The following is a 19,638-nucleotide window of genomic DNA, read 5'->3' as shown; positions in this document are numbered from 1 at the left end:
AGAGTCTTGCCTGTAATAAGAGCGCTTTCGTACTTCAAGTTTGACTAGTAATAACTTAAATCGAATTGTCATTATATTGATTGAAAAATAAAACTAATAAATACTTTATGTTACACATGGACATTTGTAAGATCTCGTTCTCCTTCCAGCTTGTATTTAATTTAAGAAATTGTTGAATGTTTTTACGCATGCACGTGTGAACAAATTTCTCAGAGAACTGGTAGTGAATGTCATACACGAAAAAACATCAATTAAAGCGAAAGTTTCAGGTGCAAATATAAAGTATTCTGTATCGTGCAAATCACTTGAAACGTAAAAAGTCGAAAACTTGTTACATTGACCACTTGAAATTTTGTTGATAATATTGAAATATCGGATCACCACATTTTTTTTCCGTGCTTTGCAGTGTGCCCATCAAGATGCTGAAAGAATTTTTAAAACGGGCAACTAGCACAGAAGATATGAATTCTTGAAAAGAAAGTGTGAAATCGAGATTTTTCTCGCGTTTTTGGACTTTCTTTTCTTTTTAAACTCGTACATCTCAGAGTTGTTTCGTTCTATCAATTTTTTTCCATCACAGGGCTGTTCCTTGATCGATTCTTGATCGACTGAAAAAAAAGACTTGAATATTTCAATTTTAACTGTAGTTACGGAAAAAAATCCGAATAGAAACCACGAGATCCCGGTGTGGTAATGACACAGGAAAAAGATAGATGTGGCAATGTAAAGTTAAAACTACATACTGAAATTACGAAATTTTGGTTTCAAATGCACCGTTTCAAAAAAAAAAAAAAAAACGGAATAATCAACTAATCGCTTAATATTTACCCATTCAATCGAGTTGTGTTCGATTATTCTTTTGGACTCGATAGATCGATGCATCGACTTATTTTAACTCAGTGGTCATCGCTAGTAAGGAGTAAAGCGTGCTCGAAACAGGACCGATTTTCGTTCAAGGTCGCGCATTTCACCAATTGACGTCACGGCAAGTCATAGTGAGCCTACAGCGCAGGCGCACGCGCGCGTACAAAATACAACATAACCTCAACTATACGTTGATACGCGCATAAACAAACGTGGTGGGTCGTGCAGAGGTAAAATAGTATTCGCATGTCCACTATTCGTGTACTGAAGAATTTAGTCAATGTTTCGTGTGTAACATTCTAATCTATCTCGGAATCTTTCAAAAGTTTTAAATTGATTGCTTGTTTTGACGTCAACTGGCGAAACTTTTCCATTGGTTCGTCCGAAAATCTTGGTATTTGCATCGTGAGGATCTGATGCATAGAAAAATTGAAACGATTTAATTAGAACCATCAAGTTGACGTTCGTAGCGTTAAGAGATGAAATTACCAGTATTGAATTCGCTTTTTGCACAACTGCTGAGAGTTTAGGAGACGGAAGATTACACAAATCAATTGTCCTACTCAATTAACTATAATTTCATCCCCAGCATGTTTTTTCCCCTAAAAATATTGGATGGAAATTTTTATAATATGCAAAAATTAAGGTATACCTTGATTGGGAGAACTTGCGATGCCACCAATTATAAAAAAATATTCATTTCTGTACAATCCTTAACAGATATTCAACAATCTCAAATGTCAGTTTACGATGACATCTTTAGAAATAACAAACAAACATTTGATTCAAATCCACCATGAATTATATATTATCTAGCAAAGATATATTAAAATAAATATATATTTTTTGAGTTAAAAAAGTTTCTTTCAGTATCAGAAGCCTGATCCGTAAACCTAAGAAGATCATATGAAATGAGACAATAAGGTCCTGTGGCAACTCATCATTTTTTAGCAAAAATGTTGCCAGAAAATAAGCACACAAATTCAAAATGTTTTTTAATTATATCGGTAAATTGATGAGATGATTTTACGTTCACTCGGCGGTAAAATCCAGGTGAACGTAACCTTTCAAAATTGCTTGAATCGGCGTCCATAATATTTGTGTGTTTTATTATCAAGTACTTGAAATCTCAGCAAAGCTTGAGATGTAACCAGAATTGAAAAAAAAATACATAAAAAATTTGTTACAATTGTACTACAAAATTCGAGTAAAATGGGTATCGTTACAAGAACAGTTTAAATATTGTCGGAATTGCATGAAAATCTGGTACAAGTAACCATTTAGTGTAATTATAATTATCAGTGCTATATTTCCCGTTTATTTTGCCACTGTTTGTCTGGTTAACTGCAGTTGTTTAGTTAAACGAGGTCTTAACGTCAATTTATTATTGCACAAGCATGTAATTTGTCATAAAAGTTGCAAGAAAGTATCGTACGAATGACCATAACGAAAGGAATAATAACAAATACTAGAATATTGTATTCACAACTACAAAACTCATCGTCATTTTTTTCTGTTACGGTGAAAAATGCAAACAGTTAAAGACTGCGTAATAACTAAAACTAAAAATTTATGTCGATGCAGTGTTGTGGAAACCACAGTCAATGTCAAACGTAGCCTTGAATATCTTCAAGCCATCCACAGAACGAATAATTTGTATAAATGAGCACGACTGCTTTTGCGCTAGCGAAAATAGAAACGCGCCTAAAGGCACATTTTATCAGTGTTTTCCTATCCGTTTTTATACCCTCAACGTGTGCGACGGTTAAAACACGGAATAATATTGTTTTTAAACAACGTGTAGCAGCTACGGCGACGTTCAGTAGCGTTACATCTTCACTGCTCCTGGATAAATTATGTTAAACGTATAATAGGCATACCTATAAGAATATATATTATATACAAATATAACCATACTTATGAGAATATATAATTATGTATCCATATCTCGGCCAATGGCCAACTGTATATTATTGATAATTCCCGGCTAACATTAATGGGATTTATGGATTGTTTTTCACCTAAATATAGGAGATGTTGATGCATAATAATTCCAGAAGTAGATTTTGGTGAAAAGCCAAGGATACAATATTCGTTCGAGCGCCGGGCTGCTTCGGTCGGGGAATTGAAATACGGCACTACTCGCATTCCGTAAACATTCGCTGGCCAATATTATTCTCGGCATAACGTCAATGCGGATAAGATCTCTTTCGCAGCACAGGCGATAAGCGTAATCACGTAATTTCCAAATCCGCGCGACGAGTTGCGATTTGCTGCAATAAATCTTAGAACGATGTTAAAGCGCCTCGAGTGGTCGAAACTCGAACAATATCCGTGTGAGTTTTTTACAAATCAAACGAATGATTTGTTAACAATTGTACACATCTGTGGTTATAATGTATAACCTATTTATTGACTGTCAATATTTTAATTATTTAAAATTATTGTCAACTTACACTCCACCACGATGTGTACGGTCTCATGTTCTTGGAGAGATATGAGGTCGGACCTTGGATTATCCTTCCGCCAATTAACGTCTCTGGGTAAAGTTGCCACTCTCCTTGCAAACGGGGCTAATTTGAATGAGGAAAAATTTCTTTTTATACTCATGCTACGTGTGTATACCAGACTCGAGAATAAATTAACACAAGTTGAGGGTGTATGGGATGTACAACGAGGTCAAAAAGCGGTCGCAACAAAAAAAATATATATATATATATATATGTATATATGTACGTGATAAAACAAAGGCTTAGAAAGTCCCAATTAAGCTAATATAGTTACGTACAGAAAAAAAGTCTTGGAGATACGAGATAATATTTTAAACCGCATAATATTAAACGTAAACACCTTATGTTATGTTCACAATTTCCGAGAAATAACATTGTTTAATAATTTTTTATTAGAACATCCACACTGCTTGTACGATTTTTATTGAGAATACCTTTAATGAAAATTTTGTATGGAACTCCGTTCATCGTCTGAGTCGGATTTTGACTGACAATAACGTATTGATTGCTAAATCAGAAGTTTCATCATCTGTAATTTATAACGATCGTATACATTGAATTTTTTTACCAACCAACCAGTTTGTTAACAAAAATCTATCTCAAATGATTGGTAGTGAATTTATTTATGAATAAAACAGACTATCGTTCGTCAAAATTGAACGAGATTTATTGGGTTTTTTTTTTTCAATAACAAAGTAGAAGAATGTAATTTCTCTAACGTTGTTTACAAGAGGATGTTTAAAGTTGAAATTGATCGTTAGCATGTTTCGTTCTCCAGATTACAAGAATTTTTACAATCATCAATTCGATGAGGGTTAGTTAAACTTTTTAAACATTTGCTTAGTCCGTTTTTATTCGACATATTATTGCGCTGACTTTACTTTTCATGCATAAATCTCCTCAAAGCAGTTAATTAAAAGCAGTGAAAATTATAGATTAAAGATTGAAAAGGAAGCAAAAGCGGATTGTAAAGTACTGAAACTGGATCCTGATGGTTTCTCCGTTTTCGCGTACGGTAGCACAATGAGTGTAAACCACGGTCTTACATACAGGTCTGGTAACTCCGGCACTTTTGAGTGGTAGGGGGTGTCACCGTTAGTGAGGCACACGGTCTTGTTTCCTATCTATCCGCTAGGGGCGCCATTGGCCAGGCGTATGATGGATATAGATATATACCGATAAGATAACCTGCTCATCGAAGTTTTTGACAGTTCATAACTCAGTGTAAAGTGTGTAAACGGTGGATCATCTACACAAGATCTCAAACTGTCTCAAAAGTTGTGAGCCCTCGCTTGATGTTTATGGATTTTATTGACTTAAACATTTGAGGATTACGTTGAAATAAAACAATTATCACGCCCGCCATGGAATGCTAGTAAACATCTCAATCATTTTTTATTCGCATCTTTCTTCATTTTTGAGTGTTATTCAAGATTGTTGATTCCGAAAAATCAGCTGTTCGGATCTGATTTATGATTGGCTCACCCCGAGACGGCGAAGACGAGAACCACGGTTTTGCCTCAATATCTGAGTCATTCCCCACCCTACTAGTTTCCGGACCTGTATGTAAGACCGTGGTGTAAACTTTTCCGCGCGGGACAATTCCCATGGCGTTGAAAGCCACAGTTTATCATAATCTCTTATGCAAATAACAGAAAGATAATGAAAATACTGACGCGGATAAATATCCATTTTGCCAATCTTTAAACCACACATAAATGTAATAATTGTCTTTTACATAGACTCTAAATTAAAGACCCATTATCCTGACACAGAAGGGTATGCCATATTAACAGTGTTTCTAAAATCATGTTTTTTTTTAAACTGAATTATTATTTACACAAACAATTAATGCTCGTAAACTTCGTCTGACTCTGTTAATATTTTTCTTGATCATCGGTTTACGTTCTGCTTTCGCGTCTACACGCAATATTTCCTCATTTTTAATAGAAACCGTAGAAATGCGAATTCAGAACCGGAGTTTCGTGATCAGTCAGTATGATATATGCGCATCAACAAATGAATGTTCAAAAGAAAGCTCGATTTAATCTTTTATTCCAAGAGCCGGGTACAGTTTCCTGCAATCTTCTACAGAATTGATTTTCTTGTTGGAAAATGTTTGGGGGTGTCCCCTGAATATAAATCCAAATTGGCGTGATGGCGAGGAAGGGGGGGGGGGGGGGAGGTTCGAGCTTCGGCCACCATCCTGGAAAATACGTTTTACCAAATCTATCTCGAGAACCGTGCATCTCAGGATAAAAAACAGTACGGATCGTTCTCGTAGAAAGTAAAATTTCCCTCAACTTTTAATGGAAACTTTTTTTTGCATAGTGCATAGGTTTTTGATTGTAGCGAGGCAAAAAATTTTCAGCGTGGTTGATGAAATATTAAAAATGGTGATAACCAAATTTGTAGAATATGAGATTTCCAAACTTATTTCCATAAAATTTATTATTTGACAGCTACATTTTGGTAAACCGCGTGAATTGTTGGTGAAAATGTTATTTATAAGTACACGTAAAACATTTCATATCACATGAAACGGCAAAAAGTGTCCGAAAAAATGACAATGCTGTCTAGTGAAGCTAGGAAACTTATAAATAGTACGAAGAACTACGAAGTAGGTATTTACAGATCTTTTTTATTTGCATGGGTAGAACGTCTTGTCATAAAAAAAATTATCAATGCAGCCAGATAAAGTTGTTCGCACATCGCGTTACATGCATAAAAAATATGAACATCAACAACAGCAATGAGAAGGAAAAGCAAACTTGAAGTAAAGTTTCTCGGAAATTTTATGTTCTACAAATTTCGTCATCGCCGTTTTTACTGTATCATCAAACGATAGCTGTATATTTAGCAAAAACCATTCTGGGAAAAGCTTGCCGTTCCATAAATAAAAATGTATGCACTGTACAGGAAAATGTCAAGAATTTCATAACCTAAAAGAAAGGTGTCTATCGCATTTCTCGTACGATGCAGAGTTCACGAGATATTTGGTAAAACGTGTTTTCCAAGACGATGGCTGGAACTCAACCCTCCCCCCCCTCTCGCAAACTTAAATTTATACTCAGGGGACACCCCGAAACGTTCTCTACCAAGAAAATTAATTCTGTAGAAGATTGCGCCAAGGACCTAATTTTCTTGCTCTTACTCCTCAACTAATGGCCGTATCATTGAATTTCAAAGACCTCGCTTGTCATTCGTTGTATCATTTGTACGTGGAGTTTTGAAAAACAAGAAATTGTTCTCATCGCTTAAATATATATTTCAATAATTTGACGAATTTAAGTGAAATTCCCATCGTTTGCTGAATCTCTGTACGTAAACACGCGACGCGAGAAGAACAGAGCGGAAATACGTCAGACTATCAGCCGTGATCCAGGCAATGCTATCTAATCTAACATTCGGCTGGAAAGTATTCTTTGTCTCGGAAAGGTCAGGAACCTTCGCCGTCAACAATTTGGTATTTGAAAATCGTACTTCGTTCTCATCACCTTCTTCTATCCTTGCGTAGTTCAGTAGGATTGGTAAAAAAATCTAATTTTATCTTCACACATAAGTAATATTTACTGTATTGATATTCGATGTATTACCACATAAAATAAAATAAAATTTTATGTAGAAAAAAGGTTAGTTTCAAGAAAACTTTTCCAGGGCCGCATGCTTGGAAAGCATACTTGGGTTTGAGGTGAAGTTCGATTCTGTTACGGAGAAATTACGTTAAAGGAAAAGTGACGGAACGAAGCGTTGTTATAAAAATAAAATCAGTATTATTATCCTGTTGTCAAGATTGTATGATACTGTAACATACTTGTGAATTTTTTTTCCTTCCGCGCTTTCTTTTCCTCCAGATGTTCATATCTGTTCCAAAGAACTCAACTCGAACGACGATTGTCACGTTTAAATGGTATTGTGAAAGATTCATTAGTAATTAAAACTGTACCCTGTTACGTTACTGTAAAACAGTAGGATGGACATTCAACTTGAATCTTCACAGGTTTACCGTCAACGTTCGTCTCAGTACAATAGTTAAATATTTTTGTCTTGCCATAAAAAAAAACAAAAAAAAAAAAAAAAACGTTGATCGATCACGTGATGCTTTGGGTGCAAGAACGAAGCTCAATTATTTTCCATTTCCCGAAAATGCAATACAGAATAATGAGCTTGATCCTCCGTTATAACCGTATCTCTGTAAGACTGTTGTAACTCGTATACACGGAGGTCATTGACCGTAACTGGTTGATCAAATGAAGATGATAATTGGTTTAATTAATTTACTACGAAAAGAGGACATAAATCGATTATCGTGAGTATTTTCTTGCGAGGTGAAGGAAGTCAGCGTCTCTCCGTTAACGCACATTTCTTTACAAGCTTGTATTCGTGGCATCGGTAGAAAAACTCGTCGAACGCGAAGACCGTCGACAGTTGGTGAACGGTAACCGGTCGAAATTTAATGGTACAAGTACACCGATATTTCGGCCAGTCCATTTGCCTGTAAAAACAGACGTAAGACGAGACCAAATACGTACTGACCACTTTAACTATTACCTGTAGCGTCGTAACCTTCCAGCTTTCCACGTATCTCACATGAATCTTGTGATATCTTTAATTTCCCGTATCCCAAACAACTGACTAGATAAAGACCTCTCCTTGGTATACGTGAGCGAGCACGATATAATATAAATGATCGTGATATTTTTTTCTCGAGAAAAGAAAGAAGCGATGAGTCGAATGATGTTTGAATTTCACAAGCTGGCTGGTTAATGAATTCACTGAACATGCGTGAAACTTTGAAATCCGTAACTAGTCTGATAGTGAATCATTATGGAATGTCAAGATTGGCATGACGAGGTCAAAAATATCTTTTATTTCTTCGAATCGCGAAGGAATGTGAATTTTGCTTGACTCTAATGACTGGAAATATTACACTATTTGCACTGAAAAAAAAAAACAACTTTTTACAAGTAAATACGGTTCACGTGTAAATAGCAATTTCCTTTAACTTTAGATTCTGTCCTCACTGACAATAAGTTGATATCATATGGATGCCTTTTTCTACTTTTAACGCAAAAAGAGATTCTTCTGTTTCTGCGGTAACATCTGACTAGTTTTTTTTCCCGTTTTTACGTTTAACTTTCACAAAAAACATATAACTTCTATCAAGGGGCACACCTAGTGTGACAACCTAAAAAAAAGGCGGTTTTTGGGAATTTAAAAAAAAAAAAAAAACTACTGTATCAATTATTTAAAAATTTCAAGGGTATATTTATACATATTTTAAGAATACACAGTAAAATTTTTGAAGAAAAATATTAAGTATTTTTCGAGTTACACGCGATCTCCGACGGCGCTGAAAAAAAAGGTCCTCCACTGCTGCAGTGATTCCGGCCTTCTGCGTGGATGAACCCTAAAAAAAAAAAATTCTAGTTAAACTAGAAGATATTGTCCGTACAATGACCTACGGTCGGAAAAAAAATCAAAAATTGACAAAATGGCGGCGTTTTTAAAAAAAAGTTGAATTTTACCCAAAATTTTGGTCGTTTTTGGCCTGCCAAAATTCGATTTTTGATCAGATCAAAAAACTGGTTGGTCATTGTACGGACAATATCTTCTAGTTTAACAAGAATTTTTTTTTTTCTCGTTTTCATCCACGGAGAAGGCCGGAATCACCGCAGCAGTGGAGGACCTTTTTTTTTCAGCGCCGTCGAAGATCGCGTGTAACTCGAAAAATATGTAATTTTTTTCTTCAAAAATTTTACTGTGTATTCTTAAAATATGTTCAAATATACCCTTAAAATTTAAAAATATTTGATAGAGTGGTTTTTTTTTTGTTAAATTCCCAAAAGTCGCCTCTTTTTTAGGCTGTCACACTTGGTGTGCCCCTTAAGACGATATTTTGTGATGGCACGTGACTGTATCGTACCATTTGAAAAAAAGTATGCCACTAACCTCAACCTACCAATTAAATTGAAGTTACGTTCATCGAAAAATAGTAATTACTTTTTACCCTGAACTGTCAAGAGCCAACAGGATTTTCTCGTACTTAATTACAAGTGTTTTGCGCATAACTACTACTTGAGCACACTTAACGATATTTCCTACTATTATTTTCAATACTAATTATACGATGTACGTGAACTTTCACGCGAAGATCCTCAAAAGCCGAGTTTCAACTATAATCTCTGAATGTTGGTTTTCAAATAGAATAATTCGCCCAGGTGAACATTTGTAATATTCAACTACTCAAAAACTTTCACCTACCTATCGAATCATTCTCATATCGACCACCATTTTACCCGCAGGACGATGGATAAAGAAACAAGGATGAAAAAAACAAGTACAGCACGTGCAGGGTGAGGGGGTATTTGGTCATGCATCAGGTGACAAAGTATTACAATGACTACAAGCAATTTCAATGGCTTTCATACGATTCGTGTGATTTCACGTAAGTTCAAAGTCATTTTAACCGATTTCAAACAATTTTAAAGTGACTGCTTTCCAAAGCGGTTTGCGATTTCAAGGAAATTCCCATTTTTCATGCGATTTCAAGTGATTTCATGCGATTTTAAAGTGACTGCTTACTTATCGCTGGCGAGTATCGGCGAGTATCGACGAGTCTTTGGATACATAGGCAAAATAAGCTAAATAAGATAGCAAGAAGCGAGTGTACTCGGGAGTTAATGGACCCTCGCTGCTTTCCAAAATGGTTTGCGAGTTCGAAAGCGAATATACGTGCGATTTCATGGGATTTCAAGCGATTTAAAAGTGACTGCTTTCCAAAGTGGTTATCGCGTCGCAACATATGTACAAAACGCTAGCGCCCAGAAAATTGCGACCTCGAAATATGACATTAGAACTGGCTGCACAGTGGCCACGTTCATTTCCATTGTACGTACACGTAGTTGAACGGTAAGTTGATCACTTTCATAGCCGAGGGATGAGGCAGGGGTGGTGCAATAAAACTATATCCGCGTGTTGCTTGGAGTTTCCAATTACAGGCCGTACCTGCATGGAACGTGGAGTGAGAAATGGGCGCCAAAGCTGGTTGAAGAGTTTATGTAATAACCTTTGGATACGAAGACTGCCTACACGCTGCTAGACAATGAAGCGTCGAGTGTGGACAAAATGTGCGTGAGTGTGCTGTGGAAGATAGAGGATAACGGGCATCCAACGCCTCGGAGAACTTGAGGAGAAACTTAAGCCCTCGTTCAGTGATTTGGTTACCTGTGGCCTGCACTACCTCCAGCGAACAATGGACTTTTAAACCTAGTCCGAGACAGTTTTTACATGCCTCGTGTTGGGTCTGTTCTTCCTGATCGGTTCAACGTCGTTGCCAGAATGAAACAAGCCTTATTAGCCTTGCCTAGGAGTCAATGAAACTTCATTTTGTTTTAGGACGATTTTTGAGGGTTTTGCACAATGCACTTGCAGATACTCGAAGTTGGACTATCATCGAGTTTTTGTACGTGGTAAGAAAAAAGTACTTCTTCAACACGTGCTTGAAACAGATCATTTCGCATGCGTGTAAAGTGGATAGAGAATTGCTCATGTCGTCAAGCGTGGCTTCGTTACCTCTCTAGGGACACAAGGTTTGTTAGGTAAAACGCCGATTTTTTTTCTAGAAATGCAAATATTGACTGCAGGTATAAAGAACAACAGGGAAAAGAACTTGAGCTTTTCTGTTCACTCACAAAGATATCCATAATCCATTGTTATCAAGTTCTGGATATTCTTGGTATCTGGATTCTCGGAATTATGACATTAATCATTGTTGGTAAACACCAAGAGTGAACAGAGAATAATTGGTCTTTTGTTCAGGAGCGTATTTGTTATTAGATTCAGGGGTACGCCGCATGAGGGAAGAAGATTCTCGAATCTTTGCCAAACAATCAGCGATTGGCGATTGGAATCCGAAGATAAACGATGCAGACGTAATTGATTTCACACAAAGCATGAAAATTTATAAAAGTTTTCCGAATAACTAAGAAATGATTGTTTGTTTGGATAAGATGATGAAGAATGAGTGTAAGTTTTTCAAAATTCGTTAGAGAAGGAATCGGTAAGACGATAGACACGTAAAAATTTCAATATTCGGAAAAGTTTGATGAGGCACCGATGTTTCTTGTGACGGTCATGAAGCAGATGCAAGTCGAGTTAGTCATCACTTTGTCCGACCGAGATTATGTTAATTTCCAGCACTCCGTATTACAGGATGAATAACGTCACTGTTAGTTCCATTATTGCAGAGACCTAGTGCACAGTCATCGACTGAGTTAAAACTATGAAATAACGGAAAAATGCGGTTATAATTATAATTTACGTGGCCACCGTACAATCAGCCTTTATTTCAACACCAAGTAACGACAGTCGCAACATCATTATGTGTACTCGGTGTTACTACGGCTCACTGATACATGACACGTGTAATCTACGTAAATGCGTCAACAACAAAACGGAGAAAAGCATTGCTGCAGATCCGGCAAGAAAAGAGTTACAACACGAAAAACAGAAATAGGGTTTCTTTGCTGTTGCTAAACTTTCACGAGTCCAAAAAAACGACTCTATTAATTCGCTCGCTTCGTCGATCGTATTGGTAAAATTTTAGCTGGGCTCAAAAATCGTAAAGCAAAACACAAAAAATCATTCTTCATGCTTGTGTTAGGCTATATTTTTTTCGGGTCAGCTACAAGCACGTCTTAACTTTTATTGATGAGAAAAAAGAGTGTCATGGAAACGAATAAAGTTATAAGGAAGCGTCTTAATTAGTAGCAGCAGCAGGACCAGACACATGAGTGAATAAACGACAAGAATAAAGGCAGAAAGTGTTTTCCCACGGTACTTACATATTTCGTACACATCCTCGTTTAGTAGTAAGTCAAATTTTTTCTTCTTCCGGCGCGTTATCAAGTTCCATGCCCCACGTCGATTCATTTTATCCAGTAAAAATGTGAAACAATTGTACAGGCTGTACAACTTTTGGACAATTCACTTCACAGGTCACAAGGCGATTGTGTGTCTGTGTGTGCGTCGTTCAATTAGGCAAACTCCGCGTAAAAAACACTCGTGACTAATCGCGAGTCAAGGACACTGTGGGATTCCTCACTCTTTAAAACCGAATAAAATTCACACAATTGTCTCCGTTTCTGCGGTGTAACGTATACACGTTAAAATGTCCAGCCGTTTACCGCACGTCGGCGTCTAATTGTAAGAATAACAATGATGCTAATGATGATTGGGTAGAAAAATAGGTTAGGTTAGATTCGGAGTACCGGAGTATGAATCAACTTCGATAAATAAGAAGAATAAAGCTTCGATCAGTTTCGAGTAATGAATTCTCTGGAAGACTTAAGTTTCCAGAATAACAAACAAAACTACTATAAAAAAGATCACTCCAGCTTTCTAAAACCTGTTTTACTTTACTGCTATTATTTCTCAGCATAATTACTCTGCAAATCTCGCAAGGTTTCAAATTGATTGTTCCCTGAACTTAAATCAATTCGTTCCTGGGCCGTCAAAAATACCCAATTCTATCGTATGGAAAATTTGTTTGTCACAGTTCTTTTTCTCATACAACGTAATTACTTTTTTTTTATTTTCTTTTTTCATCAAAACTGAATGAGGTTGAGCAGAAGATTCTTAGGCCCAAATTTTTTCCCCACCTTTTACAGAAAAACCGAATAATTTTCCGGGAAAATATGTGATAATCAACCATCTTTATTAAATTATCACCAATTGTACATAATGTTTGATTAGAAAAGTTGGGATGTTCGATAATCAGTTAAGACGTAGCTGAATCTGCATTTTCATGAAATTGGTACATATGACCAACTTCCGACATGACAGAATACAGAAAATCTGTTACAGATTCCAATGCATTCTTATTCCGATATCATCTATCCATAAGTATTTGATCTCCAAAATGTAGCAATACTATTGATGCCGAGCATATACTTTGAAATCAATAATCAATCAATAAATCAATAATTTCAACACGTATAATGTTGAGATTGAGGGCCGAATGTCTATATACTTGGGTATATTACAGAACCTGCAAAAAATTTAGTTGATGGGTCTTCATATTCCATTACGTCAAAAGAAGTCGAACGTACAATTAAACACTCTTCACATTCAATGATTGTCTCGTTATTCGCATATCCAACAGAGCTGTGAAATTAACCGCTTATCACAGGTAAATGCGAGAAAGCTTGAGTGAATCACATTCGAAGGACGATAAAGAAGGTCGAAAAGAACGTCGAGAACGTAAACACACCGGACCCGTGCCTTTTCGGAAAAAGTCTTCAACGAAAGTTGAACATGTACATCGATTAATGGTTTTATTCGTAGAATAATCGCAAAAATAAATAGGAACCAAATTCACCCAATGTACATCAACAAAAATGTAAAAGCTCATCGAACTTGGCACAGTCGCAATTGCGACAAATAGCAGACTGTCGTTTGTGCACAGATCGCAGCTCGTCGCTTGAAAAACCCCCACAATGAGTTCAGGGATGTGGTCGTCGGTCTTGATAAAATCCCTAGTGCATGGAGAGTCGATGGCGTTATACACGAACAGCGTTACGGTGTACACAGTTCACAGTTCTCGTTGCAAGCGTGTTTCCGTGCTGGATACTCGTTCCTCGAAGACAAAGACTAGGTGCGAAACGACTTTTCCTCGATCATCACCGTCACGATAACAACGCCCTCTTCACGATAGCCGGCTTTCCTAAATGTCCATTCTCCAATTTTACGCAATTCCAGATCACTGCACACTTCGACCACCACGAACGTCAGGTATTTCGTCGTATCTTCTCACCTCGTTTCAACACTACGAGGATCGAACAACTCGGTCGGTCCTACATCGTGGACGTCACCTTTCCAAGTGTAAATTCACGATCAGCAATTCTCAAGCTGACGGGACCGACGTCAGGTAAAAACGCGACCGTCGACAATTATCGTACTACGCAAACTGGAGTATCACATGTAGACGTATGACATTCAACACCGCGTACACGGATGAACCCGCTACCGTAATCCGTTCACTGTCTGTCGACCAAGTCCGAGGAACAAATGGTGCCCGAGACGCATGGGTAACAACGCAAGTAGGATCGGCTTCCGGCCGACGAGAGAATATCCGGCGATACAAGAGTAACGCCTTGTTTTCTTATTCATTATATATTATTCGCTCGACCGTTGCAAGTCGCAATCACTGCTCACGAGCCTAATTGTTTCATAAGAAAACGTCAGTTTTCAACAGGCCGAAACATGGTGTCAGATCAATGAAATCAATGGTTTCAAAGAAGTCAATGGTTTCAATGAAGTACAAGATGATAACGTGATCGGAACGCAAACAAAGTTCTATTGACCGAATTTTGCCTCGGTAACTCCATTTCCAATACTGCAGTCATCTTTTCCTGTAACTTCCATTTCGGTTACGATCGACCTTCACCTTTAAAATTTGCATCATGTAGAGTGTTTGCACCAATCACTCGCAGAGTATCGATTACACGGACGATGACTGTGAATCAAGTTTTTCCCAGTTTTCGCGTAAACGTCAATAACGCCACTTGGTCTTTTAAACCTGGTCGCGATTCTTTGAGACCAACGAATGATGAGGATAACTACGTAACTCGATAGTCCGCAGCACCTATTTCGAATTCACCAGCCGTGCAATTTCGCACGGCATCGGGAAATCTATGACTGTTATTAAATAATCCACGTAGACATTTGTAACATTGATTACAGTTAGACGTCTCCTCGCCCTAAATGGCGATGCGACGTGAGTCGAAGCGGGACCCGATTTAGTGCGGCGATATTGACGCGAGGAGGCGCGGCTGCGGGCATAATATTATTATATAAACTCTCTTCTAAACACACTTACAACTTGTAACTTATAAGGAAAACGATACAGACAACGCGGCGTCTCGGGACTCTCTGCGGTTAAATGTCGACACAACGCTTTAGCAGTTCTTGCGGACGTCGGTCAGCGGCCAGTTATTTATTATACATATATATATGTATACATGGAACTGGGTACTGTGTGCTTTAACTTATAACTGGACGTCGATGCTGCCATTATGCAGACCACAGAGCGTGAAAAGATATAAGTATTATACTGTTCCTGCATCACCATGCATGAGGGGGTTGTGATGTAGGTGTCGGCAAATCTTCGATGGTATTTCGTGAAATTTTACATGTACTTGTGTTATTGTTTGTTTATCAGTTCATTTTCTCAGCGTTTAGATTCTATCCTTCCAGTGTAGCAAAACGCAACCTTGAATTCAGGATGAGAGCGGAGTTACGATATGAGATTGAAGTTTGAAAGATTTATGTAACGTTGCTCTCTTAGGACGTGCTAGTGACGTTTGACTTTGGGATTGCACGAAATTCAGTAGACCTGCAAACGAAAAACAACATTCTCGTGTTTTGCAGACTCATCTGTAGTTTAAAATCATTCAAAAGTTGCCAAATAGTGAGACATTTCTGAATATTTCGTTCGTGAATTGAATATGGCGGATAAAAATTCTGAAAGCAAGACAAATTTCATGTACTGGTTTTTGGACGTCTCCCCAACGTCACATCGGAATACGATATAAAAATCGTTGTGTCAAAACCGTTTCATTTTTAATCAAAATTGATTTCCTACATTTAGTTAATTCGTACATTGTCGACCCAAAATATTGTAATATTGTAATTATTTGTGTTTTCGACTGATTAAAAAAATGTTTGCTTTACGCAACGTTTGCCTAAAAAGTAAGAGATTTCATCTGAAGCATTTTTCTACACCGCCATTTAACTTAATCATTAAATGATTAATGTAGCAGTATTTGTGATGATTCAAGTAGACTCGAAGCTCCACGTTTCATTGTGAGATGAGGAATGTTAATCAATTGAAAACTGAAAATTTAACATCAACCTACGTTTAAGCGATGTACCAATCATGAAGAAAACTAGAATCGCTAGGACATAAAAAAAAGCTGGCAGTTTCTTCGGACAGAAAAAACAAACATCCCTTTCCGGTCTCGCAATTTATGATTCATGCATAGAAATTATGACACTTATGCGGATCAAATTCTAATAATTAGTGTTAAAACCGGACGGATAATTTCGTATTCGTGGAATTAAAATAATTATCGCTGTGGTTTACGCTCGACACTGTCACTGTTTAAATATATGCGAAGTGGCATGATGTTCATTTTTTGAGCCGACAGAGCGTGCTACGCAATAAATTGAAACGTGAATGTTGAACGAGTTTTGTGAAATCCAGTAAATTTCTCGGGCTGACTTCGCATCTGTCGTCACATGTATGTACGTAACGTGACACAAGGTTTGTAACCTAATAAATGAGCACCACTGTACCGAGAAGGCTCCTATTATTAGTTGGAGAGATACTCAAAGAACTGGTTCATGTACGAGTAAGTCACGTGTGCAACCTTACGTACTTACTGCATGCAGAGTCTAGTACAGGGAAGTGTTTTCTCGCGGTGAAGCACCCCTTGGGTTAATTAGGTGTGAGAGATAATAATTAACTTTTAAACAAGCCAGCGTCACTTCCTGAATACTGACCGACTCGTACGGATTTACTCTCCTCCATCCTCCTCGGTATACAAATAGTAGAAGCTTATTGCCACGGTGTGTCGGTGTGACGCGTACAACAGTCAAAAAAAAAAAAAGAAAAGATACGGGGAAGTCAATAAAATTAAAAGGAATCAGGGACGAAAAAATAAACTCTCTTTAAAAAGTAGTTTATGCTTCCGAGTAACCTCGCCGTGTGGGGTGGTGGCTTGGCTGTTTGGTTGGTTAAGGATAAATGAGCGCTTGCACGTCGTTTGGATGAGAAGTTGGTCGAAAAATCTCCAGCAATGATACTTACCAAAATGGTGGTGAATGCGAATGAAACAACGCCCGTTCCACTTAATAGAAACGTATCTGAGCAAATTTGGATGACACGGGCTAATATATTAACAATTTGAGAGAAGGTATGATAATTGTAACGTTCAAAGTGATTAAACTCTCGTGTTTTTGATAAGATTCCAATGTTTTTGGGTTTATATTTTTCATCGTAGATATTTCTGAACATCCAGAGAATTTATTTATTTTTTTTTTACACATAGTCTTTAATTTCCCGGTTAAATAAAAATAAGTTTGTGCAATTACTGCACAACAAATGTTCGTCGACAATTGTATTAGCACGTTGTAACTGAACTATCGTGTGAGATTTTTTCATTGTTTCTCTATAAATTATTGCAGATCTGATCAGCGATAAAAGTATGGCCAAAAACATGAAAACTGTAAAAACAAAGTTTTACTCAAATACTTCATATCTTAGAGTTTGTATCACTGAAATTTGCTCGGATTCATCTCTATCACATAGTAGGGATGTTGTTTCGTTCACGATCACAATCATTAACGCTAATAACATTGTTGGAGATATTAAAAACGGTTTTTTTTTTTATCTCAACTTTTCGCAAGGCTTAGTAGATTCATCCTTGAAGATGGGCTGTAATTATACAGAAGATTCAGCACAACTTGGATAGCCGATCTGAAAGAAATGAAGTATAGAAAACAACGAACAGCTTGACAATATTTTTCTTTCATTTCGAGTTACGTAAATGAGGCATAGAGCATATTTTACATCGAATTTGAAAGTTCGTTTGAAATTCAATTCCTTTCTGAGTAAGACACTTACCATAATGACGATTATTGTTCAAGTGATTGAAAGTGACTTGCGTGGCCAAACACACCACAAAATTTGAACGGCAGAATTGGCGATAACTTCACAAGAAATCCGATATTTGCCAATCGATTTCATAATTTATACCGAAATCGTGCCTGAAGTTGGCGTTATGTCAACTTTATGCCGATGAATAGTCTCGGATACCGTAAATCGAAGGTAGAATTATCACCAATTCACAGAGACTAAATATTGATTAATTGAGAAATCATCATGAGTTAAAATTCACTCTAAAACATATTTTTCGGATCTTCATATCAATTTAACGATAATAATACCCTCAAAATCAAATTATTTCTACCATATTGTTGTTCACCGAGTTTTCTTTTTAATTGAAATTCATGGTTTACACTTTTTTTTTTTGTATCAGGAACGCTGTTTTAATGGAATTCAACCTGCTAGGTTTCGGCTTTCGCTTCGGCCGAACTTTTTACACGTATCTGAGTTTTATGGTGTTTTTGTTTCAGCACTTTTTTAAACAGTTCCGAATATACATACACATACATATATATAACCTATAATACCTGTACAAATACACAAACGGTGGAAAAGCTTTCTGGAACATTTTTGGACAGTTCTTAACGATAATTCAGGTCAACCGGAAACGTATCAACAGGGCCGGAAATTGCAAAACGAAATTTTTTTCTTATTTTATTCGATTATCTTATCTCGGATGTCGAATAAAACGAATGCGCAAGATCGCAGGACTTTGCCAGAATTTTCGCCAAAATATCGAAGGCTGCAATACAGGATCGTTTTCTTTATTCTGTGTTTTTATGATTTGTCTAGGTACTAGAATTTGTTTTTATTATTTAAAAGAAAAAAAAAAAAATACACGAAAATATAGATATAACGGTTCACAAATGAAGCAAGAAGTCCAATGTTTTTCTTATGAATACAGAATGAATCGTTATTTTTATTTTTACTTTTTTTTTTTAGGATTAATTTATTAGAATTTTTAAATTAAAATTTATCGGTACAACTCAAAATAGAAATAAAAGAATTGAATAAATACGTAACCTTCCCTAAAAAATAATCAAACGGAAAACTGCTTGTGTTATAAAACATGTTTACAATTTTAATCTACCAAAGAAGGAAAACTAAAGGATAAATTTTTTTATTTACTCATTCTCCTTATAACTTCTAACCGCAATTTCTTCAAGCATATGACAAGTTTCCGTCTGAATAAATGAGTGTGTAGCTTATTGTGACAATTACCTATGATACGAAAATTTCGTACAACTCCGATACAATTTCACAACGAATTCCGCATGATAAACATCATTTGTCTAGAAACATGGAGAGTGCATATTAGAAAAAAGCTAAAATCTCTCAGATGTCTCGATCTTGAAAATTGGGCTGGCAAAGATGAGACAATTCGGCATTAATACAGTCGGCATTACAGGGTATTGCATATTTTTGCCAACGTAATAATAACCTACGTAACTGACGGAGCAGACTTTGCTGGTAAGTTACCGACCGGTGATATGATACGAGTGTGCATAAACACAACGATAACGTCAGAAGCTC

The 19,638-nt window shown here is 36.8% G+C and overlaps 1 protein-coding gene across 7 annotated transcripts in view; it reads right to left on the bottom strand.

Annotated features, from left to right (window-relative positions):
- Window positions 1-19,638, bottom strand: part of LOC107216528 (ras GTPase-activating protein raskol) — a 226,219-nt gene that overhangs the window by 92,489 nt on the left and 114,092 nt on the right. For 4 of the 7 annotated variants that reach the window (XM_046735810.1, XM_046735803.1, XM_046735804.1 and 1 more), the window contains one exon: window positions 3,321-3,437. The exons of 2 other annotated variants lie outside the window; for them this stretch is intronic. In XM_046735810.1, the coding sequence (XP_046591766.1) occupies window positions 3,321-3,437 (117 nt within the window). Of the gene's footprint in view, window positions 1-3,320; window positions 3,438-12,220; window positions 12,590-19,638 lie in introns of those variants that run through there. One more of the 7 variants, XM_046735812.1, reaches the window with a different exon arrangement.

The sequence above is a fragment of the Neodiprion lecontei genome, chromosome 3 (assembly GCF_021901455.1).
Source record: "Neodiprion lecontei isolate iyNeoLeco1 chromosome 3, iyNeoLeco1.1, whole genome shotgun sequence".
Taxonomy (NCBI): Eukaryota; Metazoa; Arthropoda; class Insecta; order Hymenoptera; family Diprionidae; genus Neodiprion; species Neodiprion lecontei.
The sequence above is the reverse complement of the archived record's forward strand: the minus strand, read 5'-3'. Positions and strand labels throughout refer to the sequence as shown.